At 37.7% G+C, this 19401-nt stretch overlaps 1 protein-coding gene across 1 annotated transcript; it reads right to left on the minus strand.

The window, feature by feature from the left end:
- Positions 1-7089: 7089 nt before the first annotated feature.
- IFNE (interferon epsilon) lies at positions 7090-18488 on the minus strand. The gene is given in 2 exon segments (XM_060013477.1): positions 7090-7783; positions 17864-18488. A coding segment is annotated over 1 exon segment (582 nt). The 3' UTR covers positions 7090-7783; positions 17864-17906.
- Between the last annotated feature and the right edge of the window lie 913 nt (positions 18489-19401).

Genomic DNA, 19401 nt, shown 5'->3' on the forward strand with positions numbered 1-19401 from the left:
GTACAAAGGGCCCAGGATGTTTGGGATGAGACTCTCTTGGAGAAATTCCACATTGGACATCAGCAGCAGCATAACAGCTGGAGATGTGTTTGGGACAAGAGAGAGATTTAGAAGAGAACTTGCTAGAAGTGAGGATTCAAGACTGGATAAGAAGAGTTACTTTCAAGGAATGAACCTTTCCCTAAAGGGGGAAGAATACAGACCCCATGTTTAACAAACTGTCGCAGTGGGAATCAACAGGTGCTTTCTCTTCATTAACAAACTTGTAAAAGAAATTAAAGAAAAAAAGGAAGAAAACTAAGCTTTCACAAAACGGTGACAAAATGATCCTTACAAAGTTCAGGTTTTCATGCATTTTAGAAGTTCCTTTACCAACTGAAAACTGAAGCCTAGAATCAACAATGGTGACCTTAAAAGCAGAGAAATATGAATTATATTCAATGATCATAAGGCTGACAGCTTTAAATTTATCACATACTTATTTTCCACATGTTATTTATATCTTATAGAACAAAATGTTCTCATTACAATGTATAAAACTTTATTTTGTAAACATACATGCAATTTCTCAAAAGTTATATGCTCATGTGTTCAATTTTTAAATCTAAATCAATGCACACAGAAACTGCAATGGAGTTGATGTTTTCCCATGTGAGACCTACACTGGAAACAAGAATACCTATACTTCCCAGGCTGATTTTGGGGCTGAATCTCAGTGAAGCATCTTTGTTCAGGACCAATGGACATATTAAGTTCTTGGGATGAGGGAGAATCTGCAGGCACCTGACATAAGTCAAAGAATGCTAAGTCCATACTTTTATCATAACAAATTTGAGGATACGGACCAATAAAGAGCTGGACATGCTTTTATAGACAAGAACTAGGAATGGAGACTGCAAAAATAAAACAGCAGTGCTTGAGTCACAGACCTGGGGAGCTCTTATCCACGGTATATTGATTCTGTTCTGATACTGCCTCTTATCTAAACTTATACCTTTGGTTATATCTATAAAAGAAAGATGAAAATATGTGCAGGCAAGCTGCAGTTTAGAAAGCACCACAGAAAAGTACATGTGTTTATAGCCACATCCATCCCAAGTGGAAAATGCTTAGTATAGGAGAACATCCTGCAGAGATAATGGCTGGAGAGTGGGGGAATGCAGTCAGTGCCACCTGACTATTCAGATGGTCAACAAGTAACCTGGGCAGAAACAGGCATGAGTTTCTGGAGAATTTGGGTTAGCTGGTCTAGAAGCCAGTCTGTATCATTCATACATGGGTGCCTGTACATGTGTGTGTGTGTTGGAGGGTAGGGGGGTGGTTCACGCATGTGCCTTTGTTCTTGCGTGTGTGTTGAAAGCTATTCGGCTACAGCAGCAAAAAGCCCAGTGTCTACAAGGAAATAGTGTATACAAAGCACTTAGAATATTAAGAGTTTTATTTCTCTTTCTTTTTATTTCTCTTTCTTCTCTGATTGCCACAGCTAGGACTTTCAAAACTATGTTGAATAAAAGTGGCGAGAGTGGACATCCTTGTTTTGCTCCTGATCTTACAGGAAATGCTTTCAGCTTTTCACCATTGAGTATGATGTTGGCTGTAGGTTTGTCATATATGGCCTTTAATATGTTGAGGTAGATTCCCTCTATGCCCACTTTCTGGAGAGTTCTTATCATAAATGGGTGCTGAATTTTGTCGAAAGATTTTCCTGCATCTATTGAGATGATCACATGGTTTTTATTCTTTAATTTGTTGATGTGGGGTATCACACTTATTGATTTGAGAATATTGAAGAATCCTTGCATCCCTGGGATAAATCCCACTTGATCATGGTGTATGATCCTTTTTATTATTGGATTCGGACTGCTAGTATTTTGTTGAGGGGTTTTGCATCTATGTTAATCAGTGATATTGCCCTGTAATTTTCTTTCTTTTGTGGTATCTTTGTCTGGTTTTGGTATCAGGATGATGGTGGCCTCATAGAATGAGTTTGGGAGTTTTCCTTCCTCTGCAAATTTTTGGAACAGTTTCAGAAGGGTAGGTGTTAGTTGTCCTCTAAATGTTTGATAGAATTTGCCTGTGAAGCCACCAGGTCCGGTACTTCTGTTTGCGGGGAGTTTTAAAATCACAGCTTCAATTTCAGTGCTTGTGATTGGTCTGTTCATAGTTTTTATTTCTTCCTGGATCAGTCTTGGGAGACTGTACCTTTCTAAAAATTTGTCCATTTCTTCCAGGTTGTCCATTTTATTGGTATACAGTTGCTTGTAGTATTCTCTTATGATCCTTTGTATTTCTGTGGTATCAGTTGTAACTGCTCCTTTTTCATTTCTAATTTTATTGATTTTAGTCCTCTCCCTTTTTTTCTTGGTGAGTCTGGTTAAAGGTTTATCAATTTTGTTTATTTTTTCAAAGAACCAGCTTTTCATTTCATTGATCTGTGTTGTTGTTTTCTTTGTCTCTATTTCATTTATTTCTGTTCTGATCTTTATGATTTCTTTCCTTCTACTAACTTTAGGTTTTGTTTGTTCTTCTTTCCCTAGTTGCTTTAGGTGTAAGTTGAGGTTGTTATTTGAGATTCTTCTTATTTCCTGAAGTAAGCCTGTATTGCTATAAACTTCCTTCTTAGAACGCTTTTGCTGCATCCCATAGGTTTTGGATCATTGTGCTTCCATTTTCATTCATCTCTAAGTATTTATGATTTCCTCTTCAATTTCTTCAGTGATCCATTGGTTGTTTAGTAGCATATTGTTTAGCCTCCATGTGTTTGTGTTTTTTATAGTTTTTTTTTCTTGTAGTTTATTTCTAACCTCATAGTGTTGTGATCAGAAAAGATGCTTGATATGATTTCAATTTTCTTAAATTTACTGAGGCTCACCTTGTGGCCCAGCATGTGGAGAGCGTTCCATGTGCACTTGAGAAGAATGTGTATTCTGCTGCTTTTGGATGGAATGCTCTATAAATATCAATTAAGTCCATCTGGTCTAATGTGTCATTTAAGGTCTGTGTTTCCTTTTGATTTTCTGTCTGGATGATTTGTCCATTGATGAAAGTGGGGTGTTACAGTCCCCCACTATTATTGTGCTACTGCCGATTTCTCCCTTTATAGATGTTAGTACTTGCCTTATATATTGAGGTGTTCCTATGCTGGATGCATATATATTTACAATTGTTATATCATCTTCTTGGATTGATCCCTTGATCATTATGTAGTGTCCTTCTTTGTCTCTTATAGCAGTCTTTATTTTAAAGTCTATTTCATCTGAAATGAGCATTGCTATTCCACCTTTCCTTTGATTTCCATTTGCATGGAATGCCTTCTTCCACCTCCTCACTTTCAGTCTGTATGTGTCTCTAGGTCTGAGGTGGGTCTCTTGTAGACAGCATATATACAGGTTTTCTTTGTGTATCCACTCAGCCAGTCTATGTCTTTTGGTTGGAGCATTTAATCCATCTACATTTAAGGTAATTATTGATACATATGTTCCTATTACCATTTTCTAATTGTTTTGGGTTTGTTCTCATAGGTCTTTTTCTTCTCTTGTGTTTCCTGCCTTGAGAAGTCCCTTTACTATTTGTTGCAAAGCTGGTCTGGTGGTACTGAATTCTCTTAGCTTTTGCTTGTCTGTAAAGCTTTTGATTTCTCCATCAAATCTGAATGAAAGCCTTGCTGGGTAGAGTATTCTTGGTTGTAGGTTCTTCCCTTTCATCACTTTAAATATATGGTGCCACTCCTTTATGGTTTGCAGAGTTTCTGCTGAGAAATTAACTGATAACCTTATGGGAGTTCCCTTGTATGTTATTTGTTGTTCTCCCCTTGCTGCTTTCAGTATTTTTTGTCTTTAATTTTTATCAGTTTGATTACTGTGTGTCTTGGTGTGTTCTTCCTTGGGTTTATCATGCCTGGGAATCTCTGCACTTCCTGGACTTGGTTGACTGTTTCCTTTCCCATGTTAGGGAGGAGTTCAGCTATTATCTCTTCAAATATTTTCTCAGGTCCTTTCTCTCTTCTCCTTCTGGGACTCCTACAATGAGAATGTTGTTGCATTTAATGTTGTCCTAGAGATCTCTTAAGCTGTCTTCATTTCTTTTCATTCTTTTTTCTTTATTCTGTTCCATGGCAGTGATTTCCACCATTCTGTCTTCCAGGTCATTTACCCGTTCTTCTGCCTCAGTTATTCTGCTATTGATTCCTTCTAGTGTATTTTTCATTTCAGTTCATCTCTGTTCTTTAGTTCTTCTAGGTCTTTGTTAAACATTCCCTGCCTCTTCTCAATCACTGCCTCCATTCTTTTTCCAAAACGCTGGATTATCTTCACTATCATTATTCTGAATTCCTTTTCTGGATAGTTGCCTATCTCCACTTCATTTAGTTGTTTTTCTGGGGTTTTACCTTGTTCCTTCATCTGGGACATAATCCTTTGCCTTTTCATTTTTTCTAACTTTCTGTGATTGTTGTTTTTGTTCTGCAGGTTGCAGGATTGTAGTTCTTCTTGCTTCTGCTGTCTGCCCTCTGGTGGTTGAGACTATCCAAGAGGCTTGTGCAAGCTTCCTTATGGGAGGGACCGGTGGTGGGTATAGCTGGGTCTTGCTCTGGTGGGCAGGGCTATGCTCAGTAAAACTTTAATCCACTTGTCTGCTGATGGGTGGGGCTGTTTTCCCTCCCTGTTAGTTCTTTGGCCTGAGGTGACCCATCATTGGAGCCTACAGGCTATATGGTGGGGCTAGTGGCAGCCTCTGGGAGGGCTCATGCCAATGGGTATTTCCCAGAACTGCTGCTGCCAGTGTCCTTGTCCCTGCAATGAGCCACAGCCGCCTGCTGCCTCTGCATGAGACCCTCCAACACTAGCAGGTAGGTTTGATTCAGTCTCCTATGGGGTCACTGCTCCTTTCCCTTGGTCCTGGTGCACACAAGACTTTGTGTGTGCCCTCCAAGAGTGGAGTCTCTGTTTCCCCAAGTCCTGTGGAAGTTCTGCAGTCAAATCCCACTGACCTTCAAAGTCAGATTCCCTGGGGACTCCTAGTCCCCTTGCCAGACTCCCAAGCTGGGAATCCTGATGAGGGGCTCAGAACCTTCACTCCAGTGGGAGAACTTCTGTGGTATAATTGTTCTCCAATTTGTGGGTCACCCACCCAGCAGGTATGGGATTTGATTTTATAGTGACTGTGCCCCTCCTACTGTCTCGTTGCAGCTTCTCCTTTGTCTTTGGATGTGGGGTATCTTCCTGTTGATGGTTGTTCAGTGGTTAGCTGTGATTTTGGTGCTCTTACAAGAGAAGGTGAGCGCACATCCTTCTACTCCGCCATCTTGAACCAATCTCCTTTGCTTGTTTTCTTTTTAAGGAGAAAATTTCATTAAAATTCTACCTTAAAGCTGTTTTCCTGGAATGTATCTAAATTGGGGATTTCAATTTGAACCAGTAGAGGGCAGAATAACATTAGTCACAGAAGGCACTTGCTTACCGTGTCAACAGTAAGCAAATAAATTAAGTCCAGGTATTCATATGTCTTAGTGCATTTGGTTAGTTAACATAACACCATGTTATGTTCATCCTTAATGAACACAAGACTTATTTTTTTTAACAGCACTCAGCCATTCAAATATACTTCTTAGCAAAGAGAAACCAGAGGACAAAGATATGTTATTAAAATCAGAATGGAAAAAATTCCAGAACCTCCCTTAAATTATATTGGATGCCTGATATGGTCAGATTACGTAGTACATAACAACACAGGCTGACATAGCCATTTTAAAGCTTACCTCTTCCTCTTCATTTTTACATTATTTACTTATTCTAGATTTCTGTAAATATATTTAATTTTTTAATACAATGGCACTTGGAAGATTTTTGTACAATGTTTTTCTAAGTTGGTTACCATAATTGATAAGGCAACCAGTAACATGGATTTTTGATCCAACTCCTGGGAACAATTCAAAACAATCTATTCATCAGTATTTAACATGAGAAAAATAAACTTTCTTCTCAAATATTTTGATGTGATATTTGTAAGAAAAAGAAATTATATGCATCATCTTTAAAAATTCCAAACTGATGAGAAATAAACAGAAACATGAGAATAACATCAAGCAGCTTTCTTTATAAACAGGAGAAATGATAAACTGGAATACAGGCATACCTCAGAGATCTTGCAGGTTCAGTTTCAGACCACTGCAATAAAGCCAATATTGCAATAAAGTGAGTCACACAAATTTTTTGCTTTCCCAGTGCATCTAAGTTATGTTTAAATTATACTGTAGTCTATTAAGTGTACAATAACATTTTATGTCTAAAAAAATGATGCACATACCTAAATTAAAAAATACTTTATTGCTAAAAATGCTAACCATCATCTGAGCCTTCAGTGAGTCATAATTTGTGCAATAGTAACATCAAAGATCACTGATCATGAATCACCATAACAAATATAATAATAATGAAAAAGTTTGAAATATTGTGAGAATTACCAAAATGTGACACAGAGACACAAAGTTTGAAAAATGGTGCTGATAGACTTGCTCAACGCTGGGTTGTCACAAATCTTCCATTTGTAAAAAACGCAGTATCTACAAAGCACAATAAAGAAGATACGCCTGTATTCTTCCTAAAAATTAGGAATAATAACGATAAATATGAAGCAAACAGAAGGAAGCAAAATTATTATAGTAAGTAGAAAATACAGTTCCTTAAGGTAAAAGTAAGACTACCTTTGAGCCCTATTAAGGAACACTCCACCATAAGTCTAACCACTCTGAGTCCTCTATCACCATGGATTGGTTTTGCCAATTTCTGAACTTCTTATAAATGAAAATACACTTCAGATACTTTATTTATATCTAGCTTTTTCACTCAATGCTACGTCTGTGAAATCATCCATATTGATTTTGTGTATCAATAATTCATTGTTTTCATTGTTATGTACTATGTTTTTTGAATAGATCAAAATATATGTGTCACTTTAGTATTAATGTACTTTTGCTTTCTTTGGCATGCGTAGGGTCTACTATGATTACGGCTTCTGTGAGCATACTTGGACATTTCTTTTGGTGGATCTAAGCAATAATTTCTATTGGATATATGCCCAGTAGTGGAGTGGCTTTGTCACAGGGTACATACATGCTTATCTTTATAGAATCTACCAAACACTTTTCAAAAGTTTTAATAATTTATACTCCCATCAACAATTGTCATGTCAGTGTTTTAAATTTTTTAATTTAATATTTTTAGTTTCAGCTGTTCTGGTGTGTGTGTTGTGGTGAGATTCTGGCTTTAATTTACCTCCCATGAGCAGTCACGATGTTGATCACTTTTTTTCAAGTTTGTCGATGGTTTGGATATCTTCTTCTGTGAAGTACAGTTTATACCTTCCTCTGTGAAGTACAGTTTCACAAAGTGTGAAGATACTTTCTCATTTTCTTGTTGATACTGAAACACGTATTTTAAAAATTTGCAAGAAAGCTACAGATGTAAATAAGCTAGAGATGCAAGTAAGTTCATAATCTTCTGAGTTTTTTTAAATCTGGTTAGTCTGGCAACATCACAATGGTCCTTTGGATTGCTGCAGGATCCTTCTGAGTTTGTAAAGTTTTGTTGTAGGTTCATACTTCCTGCAGGTAAGAGATCTTGGCTAATTCTTTACCAGAAGTCCTTTTCTCAATGTCTTTCTTCCCTAACTTGCATCCCAGAAGTTCTTCCTTCGTGTTAATTTCATCCAAGAGCATCCCTTCTGATTGGAATAGATACATGTAGAGAAATTTCTTCTGGAACTTATTCAACAATTGCTGGAAGTGCTAAAGGTAAGTTTGAAGCAAGATATTGAGTTAGAGACATCCTTTTTAGTGAAAATATTTGCTCTAAAGAGAAAATAAGTTAATACCAAGAGGTGCAAAAACATAGATCCAAGATCTAGAATAGTGCTGGAGGAAACAATCAGGATATACTTTATTCATCCATAAACTACTATGAAAAACCATATAGTAAAGAAAAAAATCAGCATTCAGGAGTCAGTTACTTACTCTTATTTAAAGCTATATCAATGGTTTTATTCATCAAATGAGAAACATATTAAAATTTTCTTATTTATATATTATCAGGAAAACATTTTTATCCAAATTCTGTCTGTTCCACCTTCACCTTTTAACAGAGTCCAGTGAAGTGGTTCCTCCATACTGTCCCTGGTGATACAAAGTCAGGAGTCATCTTCCAGTACCAACTTTGGGATACTGAGCTAAGATAAGCCCCCTTCTTTTCAGAAAAACAGAAATACTGGACACAATTTAAAAGAGTCAATTTTAAACACATAGCTAAGAAAAAAAAAAAAAAAAAGGGAAAGATACCTAGGTCCCAAAAGTTAAAATGGAGTTTAAAGATCTCATTTCTACCCTCCATTCCATCAAATCCCACTCTCTAGGAATAATGAGACATCAGTTTTCCCCAGTGTAATCATTCTTATTCCTTAATTAGCTTTTTCATTCAACATAATTCAATATGTTATGAACAAGCTTGGATTTAGGTGACTGTTCTTTACCTAAATGAATTTAATTGCTGTGTAGCTAGTATTCCATAATATGAGGGGATCAATGTTTACTTAACCAATCCTCTATAATAGCACATTAATTTGACTACAATTCCCTTTTATATAAATAGGGCTGCTATAAATAAATTCGTATTCATATTTGGGCAGGGGTATGGACAGAATATTTCTGTAATATAAGTACCTAGAACTGCATTTGGTAAGTCCAGTGGTTCAAAAATTTTGGTAATTTTTACTAAATTAATTACTGATTTTTAAAAAATTTTATGTTTCTACTGTGTATAGGTGTGGGCTCTTACCACAACCATCACCAAGCTATCTTGTTCTTTATCATATTTTTCATTTATATGAAAAATCCATGATCACTAGGAAGGCTGATTATTTGGCACATGTATATTATCTACTTGTAGCTATTACTGCTTTTGAAAATTACCTCAATATTTCTTGCTCACGTTGCTATTGGGTTAAACTTTTTTGACCTCTTTTTATATTGAAAATATTATTCTATTGCATGTTTTAAGATTTTTTTCACGTCTTTAAATTTTCTTGATAGTTCTGTATTGGAGAGACTTTTGTTTTTAATTCATGTATTAAAATGCGTTGCTCATTTCCTTTTAGCCTTGTGTTTCACATCACTCAGGAAGAGCTTTCCTATCTGAAAATTTAAAAACTTTTTATATACACATTTCTTTTAGTATTTAATAGGTTTGTTTTTGTTTCATATATTTATAACCATAAACATTCAGCGATTTGTTATACTAACTTAACAGCTGGATGACCTGAGACACAGAGATGCAGAGTAACATGCTCATGGCCATAAAGCAGTGTATGGCAAAGCTGGTATTGAAACCCAGGTGATCTGCCTTCAGAGCCAACCCTCTTATTGCCTCTTATTCTGTATACATCAAATTTCATTTTGTGTACTGTGGGAGATTTGGAATCTAATTTTTTTCCCAGATATCCTATTTTCCCAACAATATTTATTGCATCAGTCAAGCTTTCCCCATTTAGTTTAAAAACAACCATTATTCAATTATCAGTTCTCATACATACATGAGTATGCAAGGAATCTTAAAGCAGTTTTGTTTATTTTTGTGCCAGTACCAACTTTAAAAATTCCAATTAAAAACATTTTCTTTCTCTTTAAATAAAAAGTTACATACGTCTCAACAAAAAAAATATGTTTTTTGCAAAGTCATATGAAAATGCAATTCAGATCGTTTTGGGACTCAAAACCCAGAACAAAACTTCTTAAAATCCATCTTTTCCAGGCTCCTCCATCTGGATTCTGTTCACCGCATTCTGTACCCTATTTCTCCAGCCCCTGCACTGCAGAACCCTTAAGATATTTTCCCTTTTCCTCTCTTTCTAAATCCCTGGAGACCCTCTCTTCAAATCTTCTCTGACTACATGGAAATTTGCCCATTTTTTGATTCCTGCCACTGCTTTTCTGGATCCATTCTTCTATCTGTCTCCCAATTGTTTTCTTCCTTTATATTATGAAAATTGCTCTATAGTTTTTCTGGGACAATTTCTGCATCCCTTTCTATACTTTATAAATACACATAACGCAGCAGAGCAAAAGACCAAAAACCAAGCAAGGAGATGTACAATCTTTCTTACAGGGTACCTGAGGGAGAGAGGTTGTAAATACTCATTTGTTTTTTACTTTGCTCTTGTTAACATTTCAATGTATATGAATTTGTATATAGCTTGTATCATACATTTAAATAAATAAATAAAATGAGGACTTGGAGCTGATGAGGGAGAAGGGCAAGGAGGTCTACAGATGATTCTCACTCACAGCTTCCATTGAATGGCACTGCTCAGGGTGCTTAAGGTAATTCTGGCAGTCATCGTGGAAGGTGGGATCCTGGTCCCCTTCTCTTCAGAGGACATGGCATGGACCCCAGTTTCTATGGCCTGATCTCTACTCTTGAGAGCAGATCCCTGTTATCCTCAATAGCACTGCAACAGTAAGTTACCCTTCTTAACCCTGGGGTACCAAACCATATTGCTTGTGTGGGTACCAGAGAGAGTCAACATTCACCCCCATATGGAGAGACCCAGGGTCTCCTTTATTCTTTTATTTTCCTTATTTCCTTAATTTTTTAGCAAGTTTTTTAATGGATAGGAAGCCCCTCCTGATTTCCACCCTGATATCCTCCCAGAGGCTATATTCACTTACTTTAATTTAGAGGCTTACTCCTTGGAAGGCCCTCTAACCTTCCAATCTTGGCTCCTCACTGCTCAGGAGGAGCCCCTCCTTCCTTTCTCTCCTGCCCCTGATACATCTCCAGCTGTCCACCTGCTGGTGAAGACAAGTGAGGAATTTTTCCATCCAGGTCTTATCCCAAATAGCATGAGATCTGCTGTGCCTCAAGGCTGAACATCTGCTGGTGCTACTCACAGAGGACACAGTGGCCTGGTCTTTTGTCCATGGCTGACTATCTTCCATCAGCTCCTGAGGGAATCTGGTCCTTCCTATTCTCCAGGCATAAGAGAAGCAAGATTCTCTTTTGGTGCAGAAGCTGTGAGGTCTCCTTCTTGTGTAGATCATTATACCCCCGAGTCTGAGCCCAGCTCAGGGAGAGCTGAGGCTCAAGCAGAGCTAGTACTCTGGTAGGGGTGTATCTATTTCTTCAAAACTACGTTACTAGGTATGGGTTTCACAGTTTACTCAATGTTTATTCAGGATATGATATCATCATCTGAATTGCCTAAATATATTTATATAATAAATTATATTTTACATTTTTTCCTTATGTACTGAAGATGCCCAGCTTGAGCTTAACTAGTGTTGTCCTTGGATTCATACCAGTGTGGCTTGTGTCAGGGGTCTTAGACTGGGCTCACAGGGTTCCATTTGCATGAGATGACAAGGGAGCTTCCTGAGGACCACAACCTGGTCCAATCACACTAATTCTGCTTGGGAGTAGAAGGTCAGCTTTGACAAAGTCATGGGGTTTGACACTAGGATCTCCGGTGGCCCAACCCTTATAACCACACCCCTGAATGCTGTGAAAGAGGACAGTTAGTGTTTTTTGTTTTCATTTGACTTTTTGTTTATTTTTAATATGTCAGGCATTAGTTGCACAAGACAACACATGACAATCTGAGAGAAATGCTTTGGGGAAGAAATCTTTCCTCTGGAATCTTACACTCTACCCCACGTGTATATAATGCCACATGTGGTTTTTGATGTTCAAGGCCTCAGATATGACCCCAAGTGCTCCAGTGAACTTCGTGCCTAGAACTTACAGCATGAACCTACTGATGGAAATTCTAACATCCTTTTTCCCCGGGACCCTTGATCTGGTATCTTCTGAGACAATTTCCCTGTAGAATGCTACAACGGAATCCCTGATATGTCCAAACTCATCTCTTTGCCCTTCTAATTTCAATCCATGGTAGAAATCCACTTAGCTAGAGGCATTTGGGGGACATTTCTGTTATTTTATTTATTTCAGCTCCTGAACACTATCCCACCCACAGAAAGTGTGTCCTCTTTCCCCTACCCCTCTACTAGACAAAAGTGGGGACTTCAAGGTATTTTTCCTGTAATAGCACAATCTGCTCTGGAAATATGCTTATTTCCTTCCCAGCTCCATCCAGCCTTTTTCTCCTCCACTTGTCCCTCCCTCCCAAGGAGTGATAATAGATTAGGAGATGTTACTTAAAAAATGTCTGTTATATTGCAATAATACACCAGCTAGAATTCAGTTCTTAATGCTCTCAAACTAACTCTGTTTTGATCAGATTGATAACAACCTTGATCATCTGACATGAACCGAAATGAATCTCTGTTATTTAGAATAATTAAATTTCCCCCAGGGATCTATGCCTTATTTAGCACAAGGCTTATACTGAAACTTAACTTGGAATAAATTTCACTAAAACAATGTGCACTTAGCTCTCTTACACAGAAAAAGTTACATGATTTATGGGTCAAGGGAACCTGCCTTTTGTTCTATTCAAACTTGCTCCACTGTTGCTAAGAGGTACACATCTCCACCTTCAGTGAAGAAAAATTAAGCCATTTACACCATTTCCATGTATTGTCTTCATAATTTTTCCAACATATTAAGCTTTCTATAAACTGAACAAAAATTTTAAGTTGGTACCAGTGGTTTCTATACTACTTGGCAGTTGAAAGCACAACTAACCATCACTAGGCTGACAGGGATCAAAGGCCCAGGAAGGGTGAATTCAGAAAAGGATTGTCTAAGAAGACCAGAACAATCAGAAGAGAGGCTCCGGCCCTACATATCATGACATTATTTTATTATGCCCTTAATATACAAGGTTAAAAACCACTCTTTTATCAGAGAAAGACAGATACTTCACTTTTTACTCCAAGAAATAGCTTATCCAAATATCCCATCCAGGAAAAGTAGAGAAACTGAAAAACAAAAAAAATTTACCCCTTGGCAGACACAGGTAAACAAGACCTTCTCACCTCTAGACAGAGTCTCCTCACATATACAGCTGTCCGTGACAATATGGTACTGACATATCCCTTCTTTTTTTTTTAATACATTTAAAATTTCTTCATTCATTCAATAGTTAGATTGTCCCTGTTATGTGCTCAGGTAAAGACTTAAGAAGTCATTTGCCTACCGTGAAGTAGTTCACACTTTAGCTGAAAGAAAGAGAAGTAATTGATTATAGTACAATGTAGTTTGTGACATGGTAAGAGTTGTGATCTGCAGGGGCACAAATAGATTCAGAGAAATCTGACTGTAAGGGCTTTCAGTGAAGGGAAAATTTTTAAGTGAGTCATAAATAGCAAGAATGAGCTATTAACACATATTAGAAAAAGGATATGTACCAGACCAAAGAAACAGAATGTGAGTTTGGGTTTTCTATGGCCCTAAAGGGAAGTTCTATATGCTATGCATTGGAGTTCAGGTGCTGAGAAAGCAGACTTTGAGACAAAAATTACCATACAAGGAGTTTACTAGGGAGTACTATGGGATCAACACTTAAGGGAAGAGAAGCCAGGAGGATTGAGACAGAGAATGTTGAGTTGCAGTGCAGTCACAAAGTGGCCTTGGCCAATTACAGTGAGGAGCTCCGAAGCTGGGATGACCCTTCTGAGGTGGAGTGAGGGGTATGAGTCTTTATACCTCTACATAGACCAGTCATTGAATACAGGCAGAGCCCAGGAAAGGGGAGAAAACTTGGGCTAAATGCCAAAAGTAATTCCAGGAATGAACCCCAAGTCTCTTTATTTACCAAACATCTATACGTCTCAATAGAGATTATTGAATCACCTGTCATCTTTCACCCGGGAATCCTCTATCTTTCAGAAGTGTGGTTTCCTTTGTGTTCACAACATATTCTTTTTCCAATCAATTATATAGTTGTAGTTTTTTTGCAGTACGCGGGCCTCTCACTGTTGTGGCCTCTCCTGCTGCGGAGCACAGGCTCTGGATGCGCAGGCTCAGTGGCCATGGCTCACGGGCCCAGCCGCTCTGCGGCATGTGGGATCCTCCTGGACCGGGGCACGAACCCGCATCCCCTGCATCGGCAGACGGACTCTCAACCACTGCGCCACCAGGGAAGCCCCTAGAGTTGTAGTTTTGATTTCATTTAACCACAGGCATGAGAAACAGAAACTCTTACAGAAAGAAACTTGGTTTGGATCATTTTCCTTAAAAAGCAGTTATTGTTATGGGGTGTAACTGGAATATTACAGCTTCTTTAAGAGGGAAAAAAGCCATTTAATCTGCTGCTGTGAAAAGGCAGTGACAGAAAAAACTATCCTTACCAACTACCTCCTATCTATAGGATGCCCATTTCTCTCCAGGTACTATGGGAAAATATGAGATCAGTAACCTCAAGGAGACCATGCCTTCATCTGTTAAAAGTCTACCTTGGTTATCAAGAAATAGGGATGTGGTTAATACTGTGTAGTCACAAGACCAACAGCATCAACTTCATCTAGGAATTGTTAGAAATGCGGGACTTAGTCCCCACCACAGACCTATTAGATCAGAAACAGTGGGTGTGGAGTCATGTGATCTGTGCTTTAACAAGCCCTCCAGATGACTCTGATGTGCTGGAGGTGGGGCTTAATTTACTGCACATGATAAGCATACGAAGCCAAATGTCTACAAGAGGCCATATTTGTTCTTTTGAAAAATATTTGTATTTATGTATTTATTTATATTCTGGCCACCCCATGCGGCATGTGGGATCTTAGACCAGGGATTGAACCCATGCCCCCTGCAGTGGAAGTGTGGAGTCCTTACCACTGGACGGACAGGGAATTCCCTATTTGTTCTTTTCTTAAATTTCAAAAATAAAATTATTTTATTTTTCCTGGTTCCAAAATGAATCCATATTCATAACAGAAGTATTTAATCTGAAAAGTATAAGAGAATGGAAATTCTATCACCCAGATGGTACCGCTGTGAACATTTCAATGTATTTCTTTTCAGACATTTTTCATGCATATTTTATTTGGAAAAAATACGATACTGTACTTGTTATTTAGTAACTCGTTTTTTTGATTTAGTAATCTATTTAGCTCAGGACATGTAGATGTAACAATGATAATTCAGATGACTCAGCCTGCGAGTACAAATGAACTTGCCTTTACTCTGAGCTCACCCATGCATTACTAGCAGGGCATCTAGTCTTTTAAAGTATTTCTCTTCCTCAATATCTCCAAGCTTAGAACTCTGGTTTTAAAGTTTTAAAAGGGTACATATATTTAAAAGCAAGCAATTTTTAGTCTGTATTATGCAGTTAAAACAGTTATACAAGCAGGATGTCAACTTAAGCTAAATGTTTGGGGAAACATTAGCATGTAAAGTATTGGTTCTAGCGTCTAAATATGATTATCATCTGCTGTAAGTTTCCACTTGGCAGCTTCTCCATTCTGTTTACCTTAGTTCTGAAGAAAAAAATGTCCGGGAGAGAAAATATCCTTTCTGTAATTCAAGACTGTGAGAGTACGCGAACTTGAATAAGGAAAGCCAGGAGCAAATTATTATCATGACTGCCATCATTATATTTCCCAGTGATATTGCACAATGCTGTTCAGGTTTGTGGTGACTAGAATACAACACAGGCTTTCAAGGCGCGCAGACTTGGGAGGAAATTTTGCTCTGGCATTTGCTAGCTCTGTGGCTTGCTGCGTTACTTTGAGCAAGTTACGTACTTGACTTTTAAAGTCTTGTTCTCCTCACCTGAGGAAAGAATAACAGAAATTACCTTGCGAGATTAACTAGAAAACTGAATAACATGCTAAATGATGGATTTGGTTCTGAAAGGTTCCTGGTTTATAGAAAACAACAAAAATTGAAGACATGAGAAGCAAATAACCTGTAAACACAGCTGAGTGTGATAAATACTTCTTCTTTCTCCACTTCCCTACCTCTGCGTGAACGTGAAGGTAAGCAGGTCAACCCGTGGGCTGAAAATGTGAAGCCAACAAAGACTTCCTCCTGACTGCCCAGCCTCTGCTTCCTCACCCTCTTCCACTACTGCAGCTGACCCTGCCTCAGTCTCAGGATCCTATTCGGTTCCTCCTCGTTCCTTTCAATACAAATCTGGAAGCACTGGCCAATAGTTAATATACTTACATTAGTTAAACTGAAATGGAATATGTTCCTCAGCAAGCTTTTACAGCCAGTGATAACTTTTAACGAGAATTATACAGTGAATCTGAAGCAGAACATGACATAAAGTAGTAGAATGAGCACCAGATTTGGGGGCCACAGCTATGCTTCTCACGTTGGGCAAAAGTTGCTGTGACTGTGGGAAAGTTAACAAGCCTCAGTGACCTTCAGTTTCTCTGGCCTCACATTTGTTCCATGACAATTTTGGGGAGCTCCTGGGTGGAAGAGCTGGAATCCCTTCATCACCAGCATCTCCTCTTGTTTGGCATGAGCACCCTTCTATCCAGCTCTCCTCCCGTCTAGCCCTCCTCCGGGCCACCCCAAGGGCAGGCTGGCTCAGTCCTGTTTCTTCTAACCTTCACCAAACACTTCCTTTCAACAACAAGACTCCTCCATGTATATTTCTGATTACTGCGACTTGTTAGATATATTTTATTATTTTAATTTGTAACATTCAAATGGCTAAAAATTAAAATACAAAAATATGCTGTAAATCCTCTTCCACCCTGTTCTCCTCCCTTAGTTTCTCTCCCTACCCCACTCCACCAAATACAGGTTATCATCACTGTAATTTATTCCTTGTATATTCTTTATTTAGTCATACCTAAGTAAGGTCAAATATAAAATGTGTTTTACATTTTAATCTCAAATGTAGCATTTTATATATACAGTCTGCATCTTGTTTTTTTTTTTTTTTTTTCAGTATAGGAAGAGCACCCAATTCTTTCCTCCAGCTGAATAGTTTTCCTTTGTGTGAATATGACTTAACTATCTCTAATTGGAAGGATCTGGGTGATTTTCTGTCTTTTGATATTATATATAACATTGCAATGAATAATACTGTATGTAAGTCATTTCACATGGATGCAAGTATTTTTATAGGACACATTTCAGACCTGCACTTGATGGATAAAAGACTATATGCATCTGTAATTTTAATAGATTTCACCAAATTGCCTCCACAGTGATCGTGTCAATTTCCAGGACTGGCAAATTATAAGAGCATCCCTCCCCAAAGTCTCCATAAGAGTGTTTTTAAAACTGAACTCGGCAGTTTCATCTATCTGATAGGTTATAAATGGCACGTTAGTCACTTTTAATTTCTATTTTTTATTATTGTGCATGAGGTTGAACCTCTTTTCATGCATTTATGGTTTCCTCTGCAAACTGCTTGCTCATGTCCTTTGGCTTTACTTCTATTGTGTCACCTGTAACAAATATTCAGTGTGTGATGATATTTTCAGATCTTGCAATACAAATTATTCCTAGTATTTCTCATTGCTCCTACCAATTTCCGGCAAATAAAGAAATCACTGGGATGGATATTCTATGATAAGGAAAGTATTATAGTGGAGACATATATCATTATATCTACTTGGCCAACTTTTATGAAAATATACCCATTTGAAGAACAATTATGAAATATTAATGGCTCATTTCAACTCATAAAAATTTCAGATGGATAGAAAATACAAAGTGACATTACAAAACAAAAACACTTGTAGTCAATGTGCATCATCTTAAAGCACAGACCTATATATATATATATATATAAACAAAATTAAATAATATATATATTTATATATAAAAATATAAAACAAAATTAAACTATATATATATATACACACAAAACCAAAGCAATACTACCATTTTAAAACAAAAAGAAATAATAGTGTCTGGAGAAATCCTACCACCCCTCCACCTACCCTATGCTTTTAAAGCCTGCCGTTGGCTCTTCCTCCACATGGTTCAAGTTTCCATTCCTTGTTTGCTCAGCTTTCCTGTGAGTTGGAACACAAAGAACAGACATCGGTTGATTTCTACTTGGACAATGGTCCAGGCACAGGTGCTATAGTCCTGGTTTTCCAGGTAATCACGTATCCTTTGGAAATATATTTTAACCTGTAATCTAAGGTTCTCACTGCCCAAGGTGTCTCTTTTCTGCTCTGCTTGCCGTCTCTTGAGCGCTTCTAGGTATTTCAGCTGTTGATGAAGTTCAATGAGGAGCTTCTCCATGTGGCTTTCCTCTCAACCATTCAGAGAAATAATTGCCCTGAAGAGGTTGAAGATCTGCTGAAGCATCTCATGAAGAATGGTCAGTGCTTGTCCTTTCTGGTACTGGTGAGGATTCACAGACTTCTGGGGAAGCAGGAAGTTTTTCCTGTGTGGTAGACACTGCTGAATTGAAGAGGTCTGCAATTTATTCAAGAGTTTTAAACTCTCTCTGTTCACTCTCTTTTGTTGGAAAAGAACCAGTTTCAGCTCTCGGGAGCAGACAGAGGAAGAAGCCAACAGCACCAGCACAATGTCAAAGAAAGGCTTGTTAATCATGGTGAAGGTCAAATACTCCACTCACCTCTGTACAGACTTGATAAGGCTCCAACTCTAGTGACTATATGTCTTTCGTGCATCTCAGATTATTCTGGAAGGGGATCTCTTTTGCAGTTTTGTTTCTAATGCTGTCATTTCTCAAAGTTTACATGTTAGGCTTTCTGGTTCCCTTTTCATACTGTTCATGGGATATTTCCTCCCCATTGTGTTGGCTGTTTGAGGAAGTAATCAGAAGAATTTGTTTTCTTTGTATGTGTTCCTTGAGGCAATTACAGACCAGTCATCCAAAATGATCTTCTATTACTCTCATTATTTATGACACACAAAGTTTCACTCAACACAATACGCTTTCTAAATATTTAGTCATTTGATCAAGCTTATTAAAGTTCTTTTATTGAGAGTAAATGTTTCTTCTTAAAGTAGTAGTGTTTCATGGAGTTATATGTATCAGAGGCTTAGAAACACCTGTAAGGCACTCAGGGGCAAAAATTAAATAACAAAAATTTGAGTAAAATTAAAGGTCAAACTGGCTCCACCAAGCTGTAGAAAAGGAAAGGTTTTTTTTTTTTTTTTTTTTTTTTTAGGAAAGGTTTTTAAAGGTAGAAAGGGGGCAGAAAAAAGAAAATTATTAGCAAAAAATGTATTGTCTCAGGCAAGGTTGCCTTCCTAAGGGGAATGGAGGGGCCTATACGGCAGATTACCTCACTAGCGCTAACCAGGTAATTCTAGGTTGGCTGGTTAAAGGTTACATTCCTGGGCTGTTGAAACGGCAATTAAATTAAATATTAAGTCTTGGTTTACTGACATGGGGCTTGGCACAAGTAACTCCATTTTAAACACATTTTAGTAGTGTTAAAAAGGAGACCTTTTAGTAGTGTTAAAAAGGAGACCTTTTTAACACTACTAAATTTAA

The sequence above is a fragment of the Delphinus delphis genome, chromosome 6, assembly GCF_949987515.2.
Source record: "Delphinus delphis chromosome 6, mDelDel1.2, whole genome shotgun sequence".
Classification (NCBI taxonomy): Eukaryota; Metazoa; Chordata; class Mammalia; order Artiodactyla; family Delphinidae; genus Delphinus; species Delphinus delphis.